The sequence below is a fragment of the Channa argus genome, chromosome 16, assembly GCF_033026475.1.
Source record: "Channa argus isolate prfri chromosome 16, Channa argus male v1.0, whole genome shotgun sequence".
In the NCBI taxonomy this organism is placed as follows: domain Eukaryota; kingdom Metazoa; phylum Chordata; class Actinopteri; order Anabantiformes; family Channidae; genus Channa; species Channa argus.
In genome coordinates, this window is record NC_090212.1 from 15,725 (window position 1) to 32,677 (window position 16,953).

The 16,953-nt window shown below is 37.4% G+C and overlaps 1 protein-coding gene across 9 annotated transcripts in view; it reads left to right on the top strand.

Annotated features, from left to right (window-relative positions):
• The window catches only part of rragd (ras-related GTP binding D), a 70,829-nt gene that overhangs the window by 3,670 nt on the left and 50,206 nt on the right, over positions 1–16,953 (top strand). For 7 of the 9 annotated variants that reach the window (XR_010911026.1, XM_067479718.1, XM_067479720.1 and 4 more), the window contains exons 2-5: positions 1,679–1,974; positions 2,730–2,929; positions 4,576–4,690; positions 5,572–5,714. Coding sequence is in view for 7 of the 9 variants with exons in the window: in XM_067479718.1 (XP_067335819.1) it covers positions 1,679–1,974; positions 2,730–2,929; positions 4,576–4,690; positions 5,572–5,714 (754 nt within the window). In the remaining 2 variants the exon portion in view is untranslated. Of the gene's footprint in view, positions 1–1,678; positions 1,975–2,729; positions 2,930–4,575; positions 4,691–5,571; positions 5,715–16,750; positions 16,892–16,953 lie in introns of all 9 variants that reach the window. The other 2 variants (XR_010911025.1, XM_067479722.1) reach the window with 2 other exon arrangements.

The following is a 16,953-nucleotide window of genomic DNA, read 5'->3' on the forward strand; positions in this document are numbered from 1 at the left end:
CAGGATTATTTATAGATGAGTTCACACAAAACACGTTGTTGAGAGTGTTGAGAGAAGAAATCAGTTATGTCATGCAGCATGATACTAAAGTTTATGTCCTGATTTTATCAACCTCATAACCAATATTTCATAATGTTAATAATAATAATAATGGTAAATAATTAGCTTTTAAAACAACATAATAATCATGATAATTGACTTGACGATAAGATTTGAGTCAACATGTTAACATACAGGAACATTGGCTTCAGAATGTATTGTACTTTTTGCACTTGCCATTTTTTTACCCATAACAAACAGAGATTTCTTCTCCCACTTCTCTCAGAAAGCTAAAAGAGCCAGAACTGGGGCTACCAGAGGATTGTGTAATAAATGTTCCAAACTGTGGAATAGTTACTTTTTTTGTTTTAAAAGTACTGCTTCAAAGGTACACCTAGCATTGCTGTAGTCCCTTAAAATGCTATTAATTATCTTTAGTAGTTTGTTATTCAAAAATAGTGAAAATGTCAGTCACATAAGTTTCCAAACAATTTCTTTAGCTTTAAAAAAAAAAAGTGATACGGCAAACAAATTATTAGTTTGTATATGATGGACTCATTGAACATATGCACTGTTAATGTTTCTGATTATGTTCCTGATCAATATAGAGAGATAGCTACGGAAATTTGTGTCAAAAGATCAGTGGCTTTCAGCTTGTCCCTTCAGCGGTCGCCACAGCAGAACTTGTTCCACACATTTATTTAGCATGTGTTTTAACCCTCCCAGGGTAGCCCTTGTTGGCTGGGCAGGTCCACACCCAGTGGGGTGGTATTTGATCCCACGGCATTCTTTATCCCAACCCGATGCAGAGCAGACAGCCAGTTATGTGAGGGAAAACAATGGGAGCTCTTGTTTTTACCTTGACTTGCACTGTCCACACACTGGAGGTTTATCATTTCATATGTTGTATTTAGGCTTACAGCAGAAACACTTTTTGTTTGAATTCAGGACATTACTCAACATGGTGTGATCAAAATTACATTGTTAAAACAGGAATGTGATGCAGACAGAAACTCACACACTGAACTTCACATTTCCCAGGAGGACATAGGAAACTCATATCCATATCTTATATGCACCATTCTTACCCCAAATTTCCCTTTTTTACTTAGATCCGAGGACATTCAGATATTAGATCTGAGAACACAACCCATGTGTTTCAAAGCTCTGTTTTTACACAGGTGCATTGAGTTCTGGCACCTGTCGAACATTGCCAGCAATAACTGTCCCATGCTGGCAGTTGTCCACCAACAACTGATTAGTGTATAGAGAATGTGAAGTTACATCATGTCATGTTAACTTCTCGTCGACACTGGTGCCATTTTGTTATGTAGTAATATGTATGTAGTATGTGGCGATAATAGAACCTTTTTACAATTGACTTCAGTGTCTCTTACATGACTTCTGACTAACTAATATTAAATTAGATTGGTTTTCTTTTTCAGTCTCAAGTCTTCAGTCTTCAGTCTCAGGCACTATACCTTGATTATCACAAAAGCAGTTATATATCATAATCATAATTATGTTACTATTTTAAAACAGTAAGTCTGCTGAGTATGGTTTGTAAATTGAGTTTGACATTTTAAAACTGATAAAGCTAGATAACAGGTCTCTGTGTGTGTTTTTTGTTGATGTACAGTGTTGGGCTTCAGTGATTCTCTGAATGGAGAGGTCAAACCTCGTATCCTATTGATGGGCCTGCGCAGGAGTGGGAAGTCCTCCATCCAGAAGGTGGTTTTTCATAAAATGTCACCAAATGAGACCCTGTTCCTGGAGAGCACCAATAAGATCTGCAGGGAGGAAGTCTCCAGCAGCTCTTTTGTCAGCTTCCAGATCTGGGACTTCCCTGGCCAGATTGACTTTTTCGATCCCACCTTTGACTATGAAATGATATTCAGAGGCACTGGAGCACTTATCTTTGTCATCGACTCACAGGTTAGACTGCAAAGCTGCTGTGTATATGTTGAGTCCTGTATGATTTCTTTAAGGATTTTTTGTGACCCTGATAGAGTGATACTATTTTTACACAACTAATACATCAGCCCTGATGCCACCGCTCTGTCTAGTGAGGTGACCTGAGTGACTATTACATATTACTGCTTGCATTGGCATTCATAGCAGGTGAAGAAGCAGGAGTGGGATTTTAATTTATTGGTGAGATTTAAACTTTGCAGCAGCATCTGACTAATAATAAGTACAGTAGGAATAGGTTGAGGTATGGATAAGCTGTCAGTCAGTAAATGCTGCTCCTTCAATTTTGACCGCAGTCATTAATTTGTTCAGCGGCCTTCAGCATTCGCTGTTTACATACATCACTCTTTTCAACATCTTTCAGGAAGAAACCAAAACGCTTTTTCCCTGAATGTAATATCATGACGTGATCAAAGACTAATAGGAATATTTGAAATTGTTGCACATGGTTGCACTGTTTTTGGGGGATGGGGGTGGATATCCAGCATCAGTTCTGGTATCAGTGAAATATTAACAGTACACATAATGTTTGCCATTGAGTGAAACAACAATGCTATTTAGCAATAAATGTCCCATGGCTTAGACAGAAATATGGAGTTGACCTTGGTATTACTTTTAAAGCAGTGCTGAAATGTGTGCCATAATTTTTATTCCACTATGTAAAAACTGAATGGTTGATGGTTTTGCTTTCTAATTAGTACGACTCTTCATCTTGACAGGATGACTATGTGGAGGCTCTGAGTAGACTGCATCTCACAGTGACCAGAGCCTACAAAGTAAATCCAGACATCAACTTTGAGGTGTTCATTCACAAAGTGGATGGCCTGTCAGATGACCATAAGATTGATAAGCAGAGAGACATTCACAAACGAGCCAATGATGATCTCACAGATGCAGGCCTGGAACAAATTCATTTGAGGTCAGCTTTTCCTGGAGCTTTTGGAGGAATTACACTTTGTCATTACTGTATGGTTGTGGTAATACAAGCACTTTTAGAATGACGTGTATCATACTTTTGTCAGTTTTCATGTAGGCAAAAGTTAGCCAAAAGATCCATATACTGCATACTGTGATCCAACAACACTTTAGTAGGCATTTTTAAATGGTTCTCCCATTGTTCTCAGAGTTGTCTCTCATGTTTCTTCAGCAATTTATTTTTTCTAATTATTTCTTTTTAATATTCTTTTTATTATCACTATTTTCATGGCTGATAGGTCTAGACTGGAGGTAGGCCAGTTTAACATCCAGACTCTTGCTACTGTGTCATCCTCTTGTCTTGAGTTCAGAATGTGGTTTGACATTATATTGCTGAAATAAACAAGAATGTCCCTTAAAAAGCTTTCTGGATGGCAGCAAATCTTGTTCCAGAAAATGTGTTTATAGATTAGTATTAATGATGTGCAAGGTTTGAAGCCTGTGCGCATTAATGAACTCTCACCCCATCACAATTGCTAGCTTTTAAACTGGGCACTGATAACAAGTCAGGTAGTCCCCCCACCCCCCTTTAGCCTGAAAAACACAGTGTCCATGATTTCGAAAAGCAATATCAGATTTTGACTTGCAGACTACACAAAAGTTTTCCAGTTGGCCCCAGTCCATTCTAATTGAGCTCAGGCTCAGAGAAGGTGACAACATTTCCAGATTTTGTTTATATATTGTTGTTTCTCTGTATTGTAGATCCCCAAATTCATTGCACAGTGTGGTAAACCTTTTGTGTTTCGTGTCTTTTGATTGAACTGAAAAATTATGCTCTTTTAAAACCCAATCATTATTCTGACCTATTGCCAATTAACCTGATGATCTGGTGTCTTCTTTTTGTTTTTAGCTTTTACACAACTTTACTAGTCTTTTTGTCTCTTGAAACTTAAACAACTTGTCTCCCCTTAATTCTAAGACATTCAAACAAATGTTCTTCTTTGTGTGTTAAAGGCTGATGTTGAAATGTACTTAAAATGTGTGATGAGAGACATCACACATTTTAAATCTGTGTATAGGCAATCTACTAGCACGGCTGTTCTGCAGTTCAATTAATCAGTCAATGTAGATAATAAAAATATAAAGTGTAGTTGTCCTGAATGGAGCTCTATCCCTCCCTTCTGTCATGCATGCTTGTGTGTCCTTCACTCATTACTTTTCTGTAATAATACATAAAAATAATATGTAGTGCATAATTGAAGATATTTCAAGTCAGTTGTTAGTAATCACAAGTGTTTAACCTCTTTGAATTGACATAGGTGTTATCAGTGTAAAATGTGGATCTTGTGTCTTACTTTTAACTTTAGTTTTGGATTTGATTCAGCACCTGTAGATGTTTTTTATTGGAATGTAACCAACATTTACATTCTGGTTAAGGTTTCCTTTAAATGTTCAACAGTGGCTGTAATTTTGGAACTCTAATACAATCTAGAAATGTGTCTGAAGGCTTTTTTGGCACATTAAACTGTAAAAAAATGTTTTGTTTTTTTTTCATCCACATTTCTTTAAAGCTATGATTAAGTGCAAAATAGTTTGTCAGTGAAGTGCTCCACTTGTTCTGATTCAGATTCTTCTCTTTGAACTCTGCAGCTTCTATTTAACCAGTATATACGACCACTCCATATTTGAGGCTTTCAGTAAAGTTGTCCAAAAGCTGATCCCACAGCTGCCAACTCTGGAAAACCTGCTGAACATCTTTATATCTGTGAGTAAACCTAATGCTCCAGTGACCCACAACAAGAAACTACACCAAAGTATTATTGTAAAGCAAGCAGTGCTGCTGAATGAAACAAGTCTAAATCTAGTTAAATATCCATGCTTATTTTTGGTTGGCCTAAACATATTGCTGTACACCAATCAGCGTCAATTTTAATATTGTACCACATGGTGGTTTTAATATTTAAAAAAGGATATAGGGTTTTTTAAAAATATGGTGAACTAATAAATGTTGATGTTTTCTTATGGGTTGACCAGCTTGTAGGCACATTAAAAGTCTTTCCACCTTTACCAACAGTTATATGACCATATTTTTATTTATTTGTTTTAATTACTGAACATTGTTTGCTGTAATCAACATAATCAGTACTTTTTAAAACACAGTGGAGTATGTTTGTACTTTTAAAAAGGTAGATAAATTGTTTTTTACCTGAGTAAAAGATTTAAAGTTATACCTGCAGTGGAGAATTTTACTACTTGCCCTTTTGTGTTGTTGTGTTGTGTACTTTGTGTTGTGTACTTCTGCAAAAAGTGCAAAAAGTGCCACGTGGTCTAGTGTATGGGTCTGTGTAGCCATTAATGGGTGAGTTGGAAAATGCATCTGTAGGGGCGATCTTACTCGTTATTTATCTGATCATTGAAGTACTTCAATCTGGAGTTCGTTGTATGACGAACATTGAACATTTATTGTATTTGTTTCATAACACAGCCAATAACGGACTAGAAACAAATTAGTGATAATTGTCATTTGTGTGGAGAATACGCCCTCGCTACTTGTAATTTTGGTCAATGTGAACTCTTAATGGACCACTATACCTTAGCATGGTAAAAGTTTATGTCCTGCACTTAGTTTTTCTGTCTCGTTTTCAGAACTCCAGTATTGAGAAGGCCTTCTTGTTTGATGTGGTCAGTAAGATTTACATTGCTACGGACAGCAGTCCGGTGGACATGCAGACATATGAACTGTGTTGTGACATGATTGATGTGGTCATTGACATCTCCTGCATCTATGGGTAAGTCAGTCGAAATACTTGACAAAGCTTTAATTCAATGACTATGTTAATTAGTGTTTGAGCTAATCCTAACTGATATCTGGACAAGGTTCCCGTCTTAAGCAAGGCTTGAAAAATTAAAATAATAATACTGAAAAATTAAAATGTACCTTTATTTAGGGACTGTTGTCTATATTGTTGTCTATTCTATATGCAACCTTTAAACCAACCTAAACAGACAGACAGAAAAGCTGAAAATCCATTTCATCCTCAAACTATACAGTGCCTTGCAAAAATATTTGTGTCCCTTGAACTTTTCTACACTTTTGTCATGTTACAACCACAAACATAAATGTATTTTTATTGCAAGTCTTTTGGCGTATGTCTTCTCCAGCTTTGCACATCTAGAGAGTGAAATTTTTGCCCATTTATTTTTTTGCAAAATAGTGCAAGCTCAGTCAGATTGGATGGAGAGCAGTTTTCAAGTCTTGCCAAAGATTCTGAATCAGATTTATAGTTTTGGACATGTGCAGTGGGTCTCTCTCTCTCTCTCTCTCTCTCTCTCTCTCTCTCTCTCTCAAATCCAATTAGTTATAAAACTAAGAATATGGTAAAAACATTTTGTCTCTTGGTTTATTTATCTAATCGCCTGCTTCCAACCATTGTCATGGTCTCTGTGTAGGGTTGGTGAGTTCTGGGTTTTGTTTGTTTTCAGCTACCACCCCTTTCTTTGTTCTGGTTCCCTCCATGGTGCCATGCTCACTTGTGTTGCATTTAATCACTGTTGTAGTCACTCTTTGGCATTTCTTTGCATCACTGTATCATTCATGCCTTTTCTGTTGGAGCAGTATGAGTAAAATTTGGATTAAGTATTTTCTTAATTGTTTCTGCTTCTGTGGATGTAGTATTTCTTCCTGCAGACTACCTGCTGCTGCCTCAGCATGCTGCATATGGTTCCTACTAAAAATAAATAAATAAATAAATAAATGTATTATTATTATTATTATACTTTCACTGACCACTTTATTAAATTCACCTGTACAATCTAATGCAATCCTATACAGCAGTTCTGCCATGAATTCTACTTTTACAATATTAGAATTTCTCAGTTTTGAAATTGAAACTGTCAGGTTATAATTCTACTCTCTGATTGTTATTGAGGTCGAAGAGGTGGAGGTCCTACTGGAGTGCAATATAAGAAGAGGTGGCTATAATGTTTTGGCCACCTTTATTTATGTTAAATCGGGCGAATGTGCAATGTACAGCATATAGTTGTGTGTCTCTCATCCAAAGATTATGTTATTATTATTTAACATGATTCTTGGTTCAACGGGCAGTTGGATAGTCGCTTTGAGTGCCAATGTGTGGAAAAGCGCTATATAAGTGCAGACCATTTACCATGTACAATCTGATGTTTTCTCATAGCAACAGTTCTACATTCCTAAAATTTTATAAAGCACAGTAAACTTCTGCAGTGGTAGAGACCAGAGCAACAGAGGCTGTTTACTGTTTGAAAGCAACTTAGACCTTAACAAATATACACAGAATCATTCATTTAGTTGCCTAATGTACACAGGGTGCACAGCATATCTATATTTTTAAAAGGTGCATTATAGTACATTATAATAACCTGTTTTAAAAAGTAATGTCTACTGAATGTTGACTGGTATAACAGTTGTATGTTCATTGATGTCTGTAATGTTCCACTTTAACCACCAAGCCACGTGTTTGACAAAGCAAAAATGCCTTGATATAAGGCAGTAACTTTTGGAGAAGTAACGTTTGGAACATTACTGTCCCTGTCTCGCTTTTCTCGTTTGCTTTGTCTCAGAACAGGGTGAATTGGCATAATGGATATAAAAGTAGTACAAGGCTGAATGTGAAATAAATCCCAAAGCACACACTTCATACTCTGATCCCCTGGCAGATCTCTACATTCTCACCTTAATTATCACTCCAGCTGGGACTATAATTAGGTCCTAATCTAGATCAGAGTTCAATTAGGGCCTCTAAAAGGAATTATTGCACTATAGCACTTAATTCTCCTGTCTATATATAGTATGTGCTATTTAGTTTGCAAGCTAAGTAACTAATTAGCTGCAGCTGCATCACTGAAAATATGTAAGCATGCCACTTGATCCTATGCTATGTTTCTTGCTCTCTAATACAATTAGCAATACTGTCTGCCCATTACATGTATAATACAGCACAAGTTTGTTTGCCTCTCATTCCCTATAATGTGTCACCAGCTTTCTGGCAGCCAGCCATCTGCTTTCAATCAAACAGACACCAACATGTCCCTCCAGCTTCTGTCAATCAGACATAGACATAGACATTTTTACCGTTAATAATACAGACCTGTTAACAGCAATTTAAAGAACAACATTTTTGAAACAAAGAGATGAAACATTTTTTCAGTAATTTACTTAGAGCTTCATCTCTTTATAGCAACTAATTCAATTAGTTCATTTAGTGAATGAATGGTCTTTGAAGTGTCTCTGGGTAAGACACAGAACCCCCCCAAAGCCCATTCCCCTCCCTAGCTGTGTAGTGCCGGTCCAAGCTCGAGAGGAATGGAGGAGGGTTGTGTCAGGAAGGGCATCCGCCGTAAAAACGGTGCCAAATCAACATATGGACAATGATCCGCTGGGGTGACCTCGGGATAAGCCGAAAAGGACAAAAAAATAAAAAAATAAAGAAAAAGGGAATGATGGGTTTTTACTAGGAAATACACTGTGTACTTTCAAAAGACTCATTATTTCATTGTTTGCTGACTTTTTTAATGTAATTTTAAATATGTAAAGAGAAATACATGTCAATAATGAACAATACACCATTCTATTTGCCTTCTGTGTCTTGTTTTAAAAATATCTTTTATAGTTTCCCACTCTTGAAATAATGACTAGCTGTTTTTAAGTCCTATTTGACAAATAAAGTCAAGAAATCTCTTTGTTTGCTTAGCTAACAGGTACCTAATAATGGATGGATGGATGCAAAAAGACATGCAGAGTGAGGTCTCTTCTTTTTCATTTGTTATTGAATTACATAAGATTACATACTAACATTACATCAATCACAATCTTGATCAGTCAATCCAAAGATTTATACAATCATATGAAACAGAGGAAGGCATGAAAAAAATCACATTTGGGTAGTAGCTGGAATCATACCTGTCAACATTTTCACCAGTTGTACACATAAACTGTTTAACTTGAGTCCTGTAAAAAGAATGGGGATCGAAATGTACGTGCAGAGTCAGTCAATCCAAGAAAAATAATCTATCTCCAACAACTGTGGTATTAGGGGTGCTAAGCATCTCCTGCTGGCACTCCAGTTTATCTCCCCCATTATTCTTAATTGCCATAAGGCTATAAATATATTTATAAGATACTGTGTGTGTTTTAAAATAACATTTTAAAATATTTTTTAGATGAAATGGTATGATACCTAAATGATCTTATTGTGAAGTCTCCTATGACCCAGACATAACAGCACTGGCAGTAGTGCAATGCAATATCTATTGCTATCTAACCAGAGAACTTCTGCTTGATTACCACGTTTTGAAACTTCTTATTTATTGTTATTTTAAAATACCAGTACTTTAAGGGCTGTGCACAGTGTGCCCAAGCTATTTCAGAGTAGGGAGAGGAAGGAAGGCAGATGGCTACTCACCCTGAGCCTGGTTCTTCTAGAGGCTTCTTTTGTTAAAGGTTTTTCCTCTCCACTGTTGCCTAGGGCTGCTCAAGGGGGATTCGTTTGGTTTTCTCTACATATTTGTCTTTATTACATAAAGTACTTTTAAGATGACTTTGTTGTTAACTGGCTTGAATTAAACTGTAGCCTAAATCTCTGAAATTAAAAAATTGTGCTTTGACTTTGGTTGGTAATGTTAGCTGAATAGCCAAAAGTGGAAACACATTTTGGATTTTATTCATAAAACTTCTAAACCTGAAAGGTATATGTCTAACCAGCCTCAATGATTGCTTGTTTTACTTTGGGAAAGGTGGTTATATAGTGTATAGCTTGCTAGCTCTGTTCATTCCAAAGATATGCTCGTTAACTGGTAATTCTAAATTGCCTTTAATATCGATTAGAATGTGTATGGTTGTCTTGTCTATGTGTGAGTTGGTGACTTGAAGAGGATGTATATGTAACTGGTTATTTTGTTTAAAACAGTCACAGGCATGTTTTGTTTTTCATTCTCCATTGTGAGCACAGAGTCATCTTGTGATTAGAGAAATTCAAGAAAGACAAATAATGTATGTTGCCCTACAAGTTTGTGGACTGTCTGAATAATCGAACAGTTTAGTCCAACTGTTTTATTAGGCCAACTGTTAACAGCCCACCATGGTCTTTTATATCACATTATTTTAAAATATATACAATTTAAAAATACTATTTGTGAAGAGTGTGAAGAGTGACAGGGCTAGGAAAATGTGTACATCATAAATTAAAAAACATATGTTTATTATAAAGCTGCACCACGTTTGCTCGCATAACTGGAATGGTTTAAATAAAGTCACTATTAAATAAATTTAAGTTGTCCTGTGGCTCTTAGCCTTATGCTGCCTTTTTTGCTTGGCTGACTCATAATGCCTATGCAAAACATTCATGAAATTCTTGTCTTCTTTAATAGCATTGGTGCCCTAATATGTCAATTGGTGCTATCAGTTTGATGTTATTTAAAGGAGAAAGGAAAGTTAAGTTTGAACTACTAATTTTTATTATGCACTGTCTACTTTCTACCTCTCTCTTTTAGTTCTGTCACTAACTCTTGTGACTCCTAGCTTCAACCTGGCGACCTTCCATTGTTACTCACTGGCTTATCAATGATCGCTGTATACAGAGTTTTGCTGAAGGCAGCAATGGGGGATTTTAGAGAGCACAAACATCATATTGACTGATAATGGTAATCTGATCATATTAGAGCAGTATCAGGGTTGGGTTGATCAAATGGAAAAAAGTTTCGCTTATTATTATTATACTTATTATTTTCTCAAGTTTCCAACTTAAGAAAATAATTGATAAGGGGGTTCATGAAAACTACATAGGTGAGATAGTTCCGCTTCTACAACTGATAAGACAAGCAAATGTAGAACGTTACAAAAACATTTGGACATTTTGACAGCTTAATCTTTGTATTTAGAAAAGAGAAATTACAGTAAATGTTAGACAACATCTCAGTGGCATATACAAACATGGCATTGGTTTAATTCAGTTTTTCTCCATTTTTTTATCACCATTTTATTTAAGCATTGTTGGATAGATAGTAGAGAAAATCCCCATATTAATGTCTTGTGAGTGTTTGGAAAAGGTACAACTTACAATTTGGGGCGACTGTTGCGCAGGAAGGTAGAGCGGTTGTCCACCAATCTCACAGTTGTTGGTTCAATCCCCGGCTCCTCCGGTCACATGTTGAAGTGTCCTTGAGCAAGACACTGAACCCCAACTTAGTTGCTCCCGGTGAGTGTTGGCCAGCTGCATAGCAGCTCCCCCATAGGTGTATGAATGTGTGTGTGATTGTGAGTGGGAATGGGTAAAGTGTAAAGTGCTTTGAGTTCCAATAGGTAGAAAAGCGCTATATAAGTGCAGACCATTTACAACTGCACTTTCTCCATTTTAAATGGGTGTTATTATGTCATCTATCAATTTAATATGCAAAGAAAAAAAATTGGGAAACAATTTGATGTTTAAATATTTTCATGAATTCTGTTTAGTTTCATTTCAGTGCTTTAAGCTTTTCAGCTGCTGCACAGAACAATGTCTGCACTGTAAATGCATAGACACAGGCTGGAAAGGGTTCAAAAGCAAAAGCAACATTTTGGTGAAAATTGGAAACACACAGGCTAGGGTATAGAACCTCTGAAACTGAGTTCTGAAATGACCCATGATCACAGTGCTTCTCTCGGGCCAGGTTATCCTTTTTTGACCTGTTTGTTGTGGAGAGGATAGAGGAGAGTTTGTGCGTGTGTGTGTGTGTGTGTTTGTGCATGTGTGATTTCCCCTAGGCATCACAGCTGGAGGTTTAACTGAACTAGGCCACACTTGGCCCAAAGTGAGTGAATATATAACCCATCACAGCTGTGTAGGGGAATGTGTGGCTGTGGGCACAAACAGGACTCCTTGTAATTTCACATTTTGGCCCTGGATAGAGGTGGAAGCCAGATGTTTGTGGATTATGTTCTGTTGGTGGACACACCCCTCCGTTACGCACAATTGTCTAGTTAAGGAACTACAAAAATGTGTAAACTCACCTGTGTCCAGGACTCGTTGAGCTTTATTAAATGTGGAAACCGTGTGGGTACCAATTGGACCATCTCACAGATTGCTGTACAGAAGAGTTTAGTCATTATCATGACAAAACAGCTGTGATATCATCCTTAATTAGAGGCTTTAGTAAATGGAGTAGTTTTTTCACCTCATTTAATTAATGAGCTTCTCTGGTGTGACAAAGCTGACTTGCTTAGCTTGTGAAGACCTCAATTATAAATAACGGCCAGAAATTGAGCCCATGAATGTCAGTGTTTATTTCTTTTTGACTCACATTGGTTATGCGGGTTTCTCGTCTTATGCTGTCTCCAATCTGTAGAGTACTGCGCTATTCTTAGCTCACATATGTTAACACATCTAGGCCATAAAAAGATTAAGTGAGAGGCAGCATTTCATTTATTTTAATAATTGCATTTATCCAGTGTGTGTTCCATAGAGATGCCTTTATCATATTTCTGCTGTATGTGTTTGTTGCAAGCAATGCCTCAGGTAGAGTTGGGAGCGATTCATAATTGAAAGAAACTCAGCTTGGTGCTGTCTGATTGCTTTAATGAAGTGCTGATGTATGCCTGATGTGTAAAAATAAGTTCTTCACAGCTTCTTACATATGTATCATAAATTTTATTCTCTTTTACCAAACTGTTATTATTCAATTCAACTTCAATTCAACTTTATTTATATAGCGTCAATTCACAACAAAGTCATCTCAGGGCACTGAATAAAGTCAAGATTATAAAGATGTATAGGGAGAAGCCAACAATTCCCTCTGTAGCAAGCCATAGGCAGCAGTGGAGAGGAAAAACTCCCTTTAACGGTTCCAGCAGAACCAGGCTCAGGGTGGACGGCCATCTGCCTTGACCGGTTGGGGTGAGTGGAAAGGGGAGAGAGAAAACAACAGAGCAACAAAAAGCAACAACAAAACATCTGGCAGATTGGTAGGACCAGTAGCTGCACGCTGGAAGACCCACAGCTTCAAAGCCAGGGACACCTGCAGAAGGGGACAGAGAGAGGGACAGAGAAGGACAAAGACAACTACGGGAGAAAACACACAGAGTTAATGACATACAGTGATGACAATTGTGGGGTGAGAGGAGAGGAGAGAGGGTCAAGAGGAGGAAAGGAGCTCAGTGCATCGGGGTGGATCCCCCAGCAGTCTCAGCCTATAGCAGCATAACTATAACTAACTATATGCTTTATTAAAGAGGAAGGTTTTAAGCCTAGACTTAAAAGTAGAGAGGGTGTCTGCCTCCCAAATCTGAACTGGGAGCTGGTTCCACAGGAGAGGAGCTTGATAGCTAAAGGCTCTACCTCCCATTCTACCTTTGGAAATTCTGGGAACCACAAGTAGGCCTGAATTCTGAGAACGAAGTGGTCTACTGGGATGATATGGTGCTATGAGGTCTTCTATATATGATGGAGCCTGACCATTCAGAGCTTTATATGTTAGAAGCAGGGTTTTAAATTCTATTCTAGATTTAATGGGAAGCCAATGGAGAGAAGCTAGTGAAGGTGAAATATGATCTCTCTTGCTAGTTCCAGTCAGCACTCTTGCTGCATCATTTTGGATTAATTGCAGGCTCTTTAGGGAGTTACTGGGGCATCCTGAAAGTAGGGAATTACAGTAGTCCAACTTAGAGGTAACCAATGCATGGACCAGTTTTTTGGCATCACTTTGAGACAGGATGCTCCTAATTTTGGCAATGTTTTGTAGGTGGAAGAAGGCTGTTCTAGAGATTTGTTTTATATGTGAGGTAAAGGACAAATCCTGGTCAAAAATAACTCCAAGGTTCCTTGCAGTAGTACTGGAGGCCAGACTTATGCCATCTAAAGTAACAATATGGTTGGACATCATGTCTCTGGGATTTTTGGGCCCAAATACTATGAGTTCAGTTTTGTTTGAGTTTATAATTAAAAAATTGTGGGACATCCAGGCCTTTATGTCTGGTAGGCATGCTTGAAGCTTTATTAACTGATTATTATTTCATCTGGTTCCATAGATAAATATAGCTGGGTATCATTAGCACAAGTACTGGTCCTAACACATAGCCTGGTGGAACTCCATAGCTAACCTTTGTGTGGAGGATTCATCATTAACATGAACAAATTTAAATCTATCAGATAGATAAGATTTAAACCAACCTAGTGCAGTTCCTTTAATCCCAATTTCATGTTCTAGTCTCTGTAATAAAATGTTATGATCAATGGTATTGAATGTAGCACTAAGATCCAACAGAACAAGTATAGAGATGAGTCCATTATCTGAGGCCATGAGAAGATCGTTGGTGACTTTTACCAGTGCTGTTTTTGTACTATGATGAACTCTAAATCCTGACTAAAAGTCTTCATACAAATTATTCCTATGAAGTTGATCATATAATTGTTTCGCAACTACTTTTTCAATTATTTTAGAAATAATGGGGAGATTAGATATTGGTCTGTAATTGGCCAAGACACCAGTTTCTAAAGTTTCTAAAACCTTAAACTGTAAAATCAGAAAAAGGTCAATAAAATAATGGAGAGACTGTATTATGGATAAATCAGCTGTGAGGACATATAAGGTCTAATTCCAAAATATATATTTTTTTGCCCTACCCTTCAATTTACAGTTCATCTTTTTTTTCAGGTTTTCCCTCAAAATGAATAACTGACAAAGAGTAACAAGGGGTAGTGTTAGAAATACCCCCTTATGAAATAGGACAGCCCTTTAGACTTTTCATGTATCACCGGAATTGATTAAGGTGTGGCATTTGTCAAACTGTCCCTCCAATAATAAAAAATGGGGATACCTCTGTGACACCATTCAGTTTCAGTACACAGATGCTAATGATATAGCTTATAACTACGATATCCTAGCATGGGGTCTGCATCCTTCACTGCCTGAAGAGTGATTTTTGAAAGTAAAATATGTCTGGACGTGCAAAAACTATTTGAAACCTTTATGTGCAAGCACCAGGTACTATTACTGGAAATTACCCTATTAACATTAATAAAATAAAGTATAATCAGACACAGTAAACAATATTTTGACTATTGCTGTAAATATAAGTAAAGCAAGCGCCTTGATCTAATCCTGAGCACAATCACTTTATTTCCCTGCAGAAACTGATTTTGTAAGCAAAAGCAAACCTGTTAGCTGTGCAAACATGTGTTTAGGTTAATAAATTTAGTAATAAGGAAATGGTTTGTTACAGATGCTTTGTGTGTGTAGCACTGTGGTGGAGCGGTTGGTGATACTGCCTCATTTTTCAGCCCTACGTGACCCTAAAGAGAATAAGAGGTTAAAGGTTATGAATGGGTTGATAAATTAATGGTCCTGTGTGTTAAGGCACCATATCTCTCAGTGAAGTGATAATGTTGAGACAAATTGAATATTAACAGCTTGACTTGCCCAGTGCAGGCAACAGATGTAGACATTCAAAGTTTTAGACTTTCACTCTGTGGCAGATGTGTAAATGTAGAAAGAAGTTGTAGGTTAAACTTGGTCTAAAGTGTTGAAAAGTCTCTGTTTCAACTGGAATGAGAAGGGGATGCGTCATCTATGTCGTTAACCATAGGGATTTCACTGTTTTGCTTTGTAAGGTTATCAACCTGTTGTTTTCAGTTTTTTGTTACTGAAGAAAGCTTCGATAAACAAGGCAAAAGCAGAAGGAACAGAGTTATTCCTGCGTCTGCTGCAGTCGTTGAAGCAGAGACCCCAGAAAACTTGACAGTTGAAAACCATGTGCTTGGCAGCGGGACATGTAGATTAAAGGTTTCAGGAGGTCCAAGAAGAGAAATACTGTCGATGCAGAGAGAATAAAGAGACACTTAAGAACATCAAATAATCAAACTTTGCAACATGGTAGAAGAAACAGCTGGGAGAACATTAGACTTAAAAGAGAACGCACTGCAGCAAAGAGCTGCTTTTTAAGACAAGCCAACTATCTCATCCAGAGGGCAAGAGATATGACCAAGTCAGAGCTTAAAGAGGAGTTCACAAAGCTTACTGATGTGACAAAGGAGGGTCATTGAAGCCAATGGTGAGTAGAGATCTGGCTTGCTGGTAGACATGGAGTCTAAATCAGATAGCAGTACTGAGGTGCAGCTAGATGAAAAATTCGAGTTTGACTTTGGGATGGTCAACTTTGAATGTGAAATAAGATTTGATGAGGTGAGAAAGTCGGTTCAAGCCCACCTCTGGGCAAACTATGGGCTAGCAGAAATGACGGCTGCTTTTGAGGAAGTTCTTTTACTTTTGAGCTTTAAGTAAACTGTTGAAAATCTGCTGAGTTCTTTTGATTAAAAGATTTGAAGTGGCACTCATGTTAATTGTATGTGAGTGTTAGTGTGAGTTTATGTACTTCTACCTCCTCTGCACACAGTGGTAAATTTTCTGTGTATGGGACTTTGTAGCAACAAACTACTCATATTGGCCATGCTGAGCCTTGTCTTTTATGACATTATAACCACTAACAGTGTTAATGTTGCACCTTATTGCTCTCAAGCAAATTAATTGAAAGTTTAGGTGCGAGGCATAAATTGGTGAAAACAAATATCTATACATTTAGTTTTTTAGTTTCTAGATTTGGTCTGTTCCTATTTATGGCAGGTCTGTTGTTAGATTGACATTCCGGTCTTGTATGCAGTTAATTAGACACAGATCTTATTGCTATAGAGTATGTTACATTCAGCAACATTACTTGTCAGGATCACCAACTTCACTTACTCCTTCAGGCTTTTATTTTGCAATTACTTCCTGTTCTTGGTCCCTTCACATTCACTCCACTCCACTAATCACCGGTAATCAGTATACCTCCTCAGTTTCCTTATCAAGCTGCCAGATTGTCTGCATTCTCACCGCGATTTTCCAGCCTTCATCAAGTTCATCATTGGTAACTACCGTTCGGACCACGCTACGTTTACCTGACTCTGCCCGCCAGTCTGGTTTTGTGAGTAACCGCTTCCTATTGACTCTTTGTTGCTGACTACTTTATATGGAGCTCAGACGAGT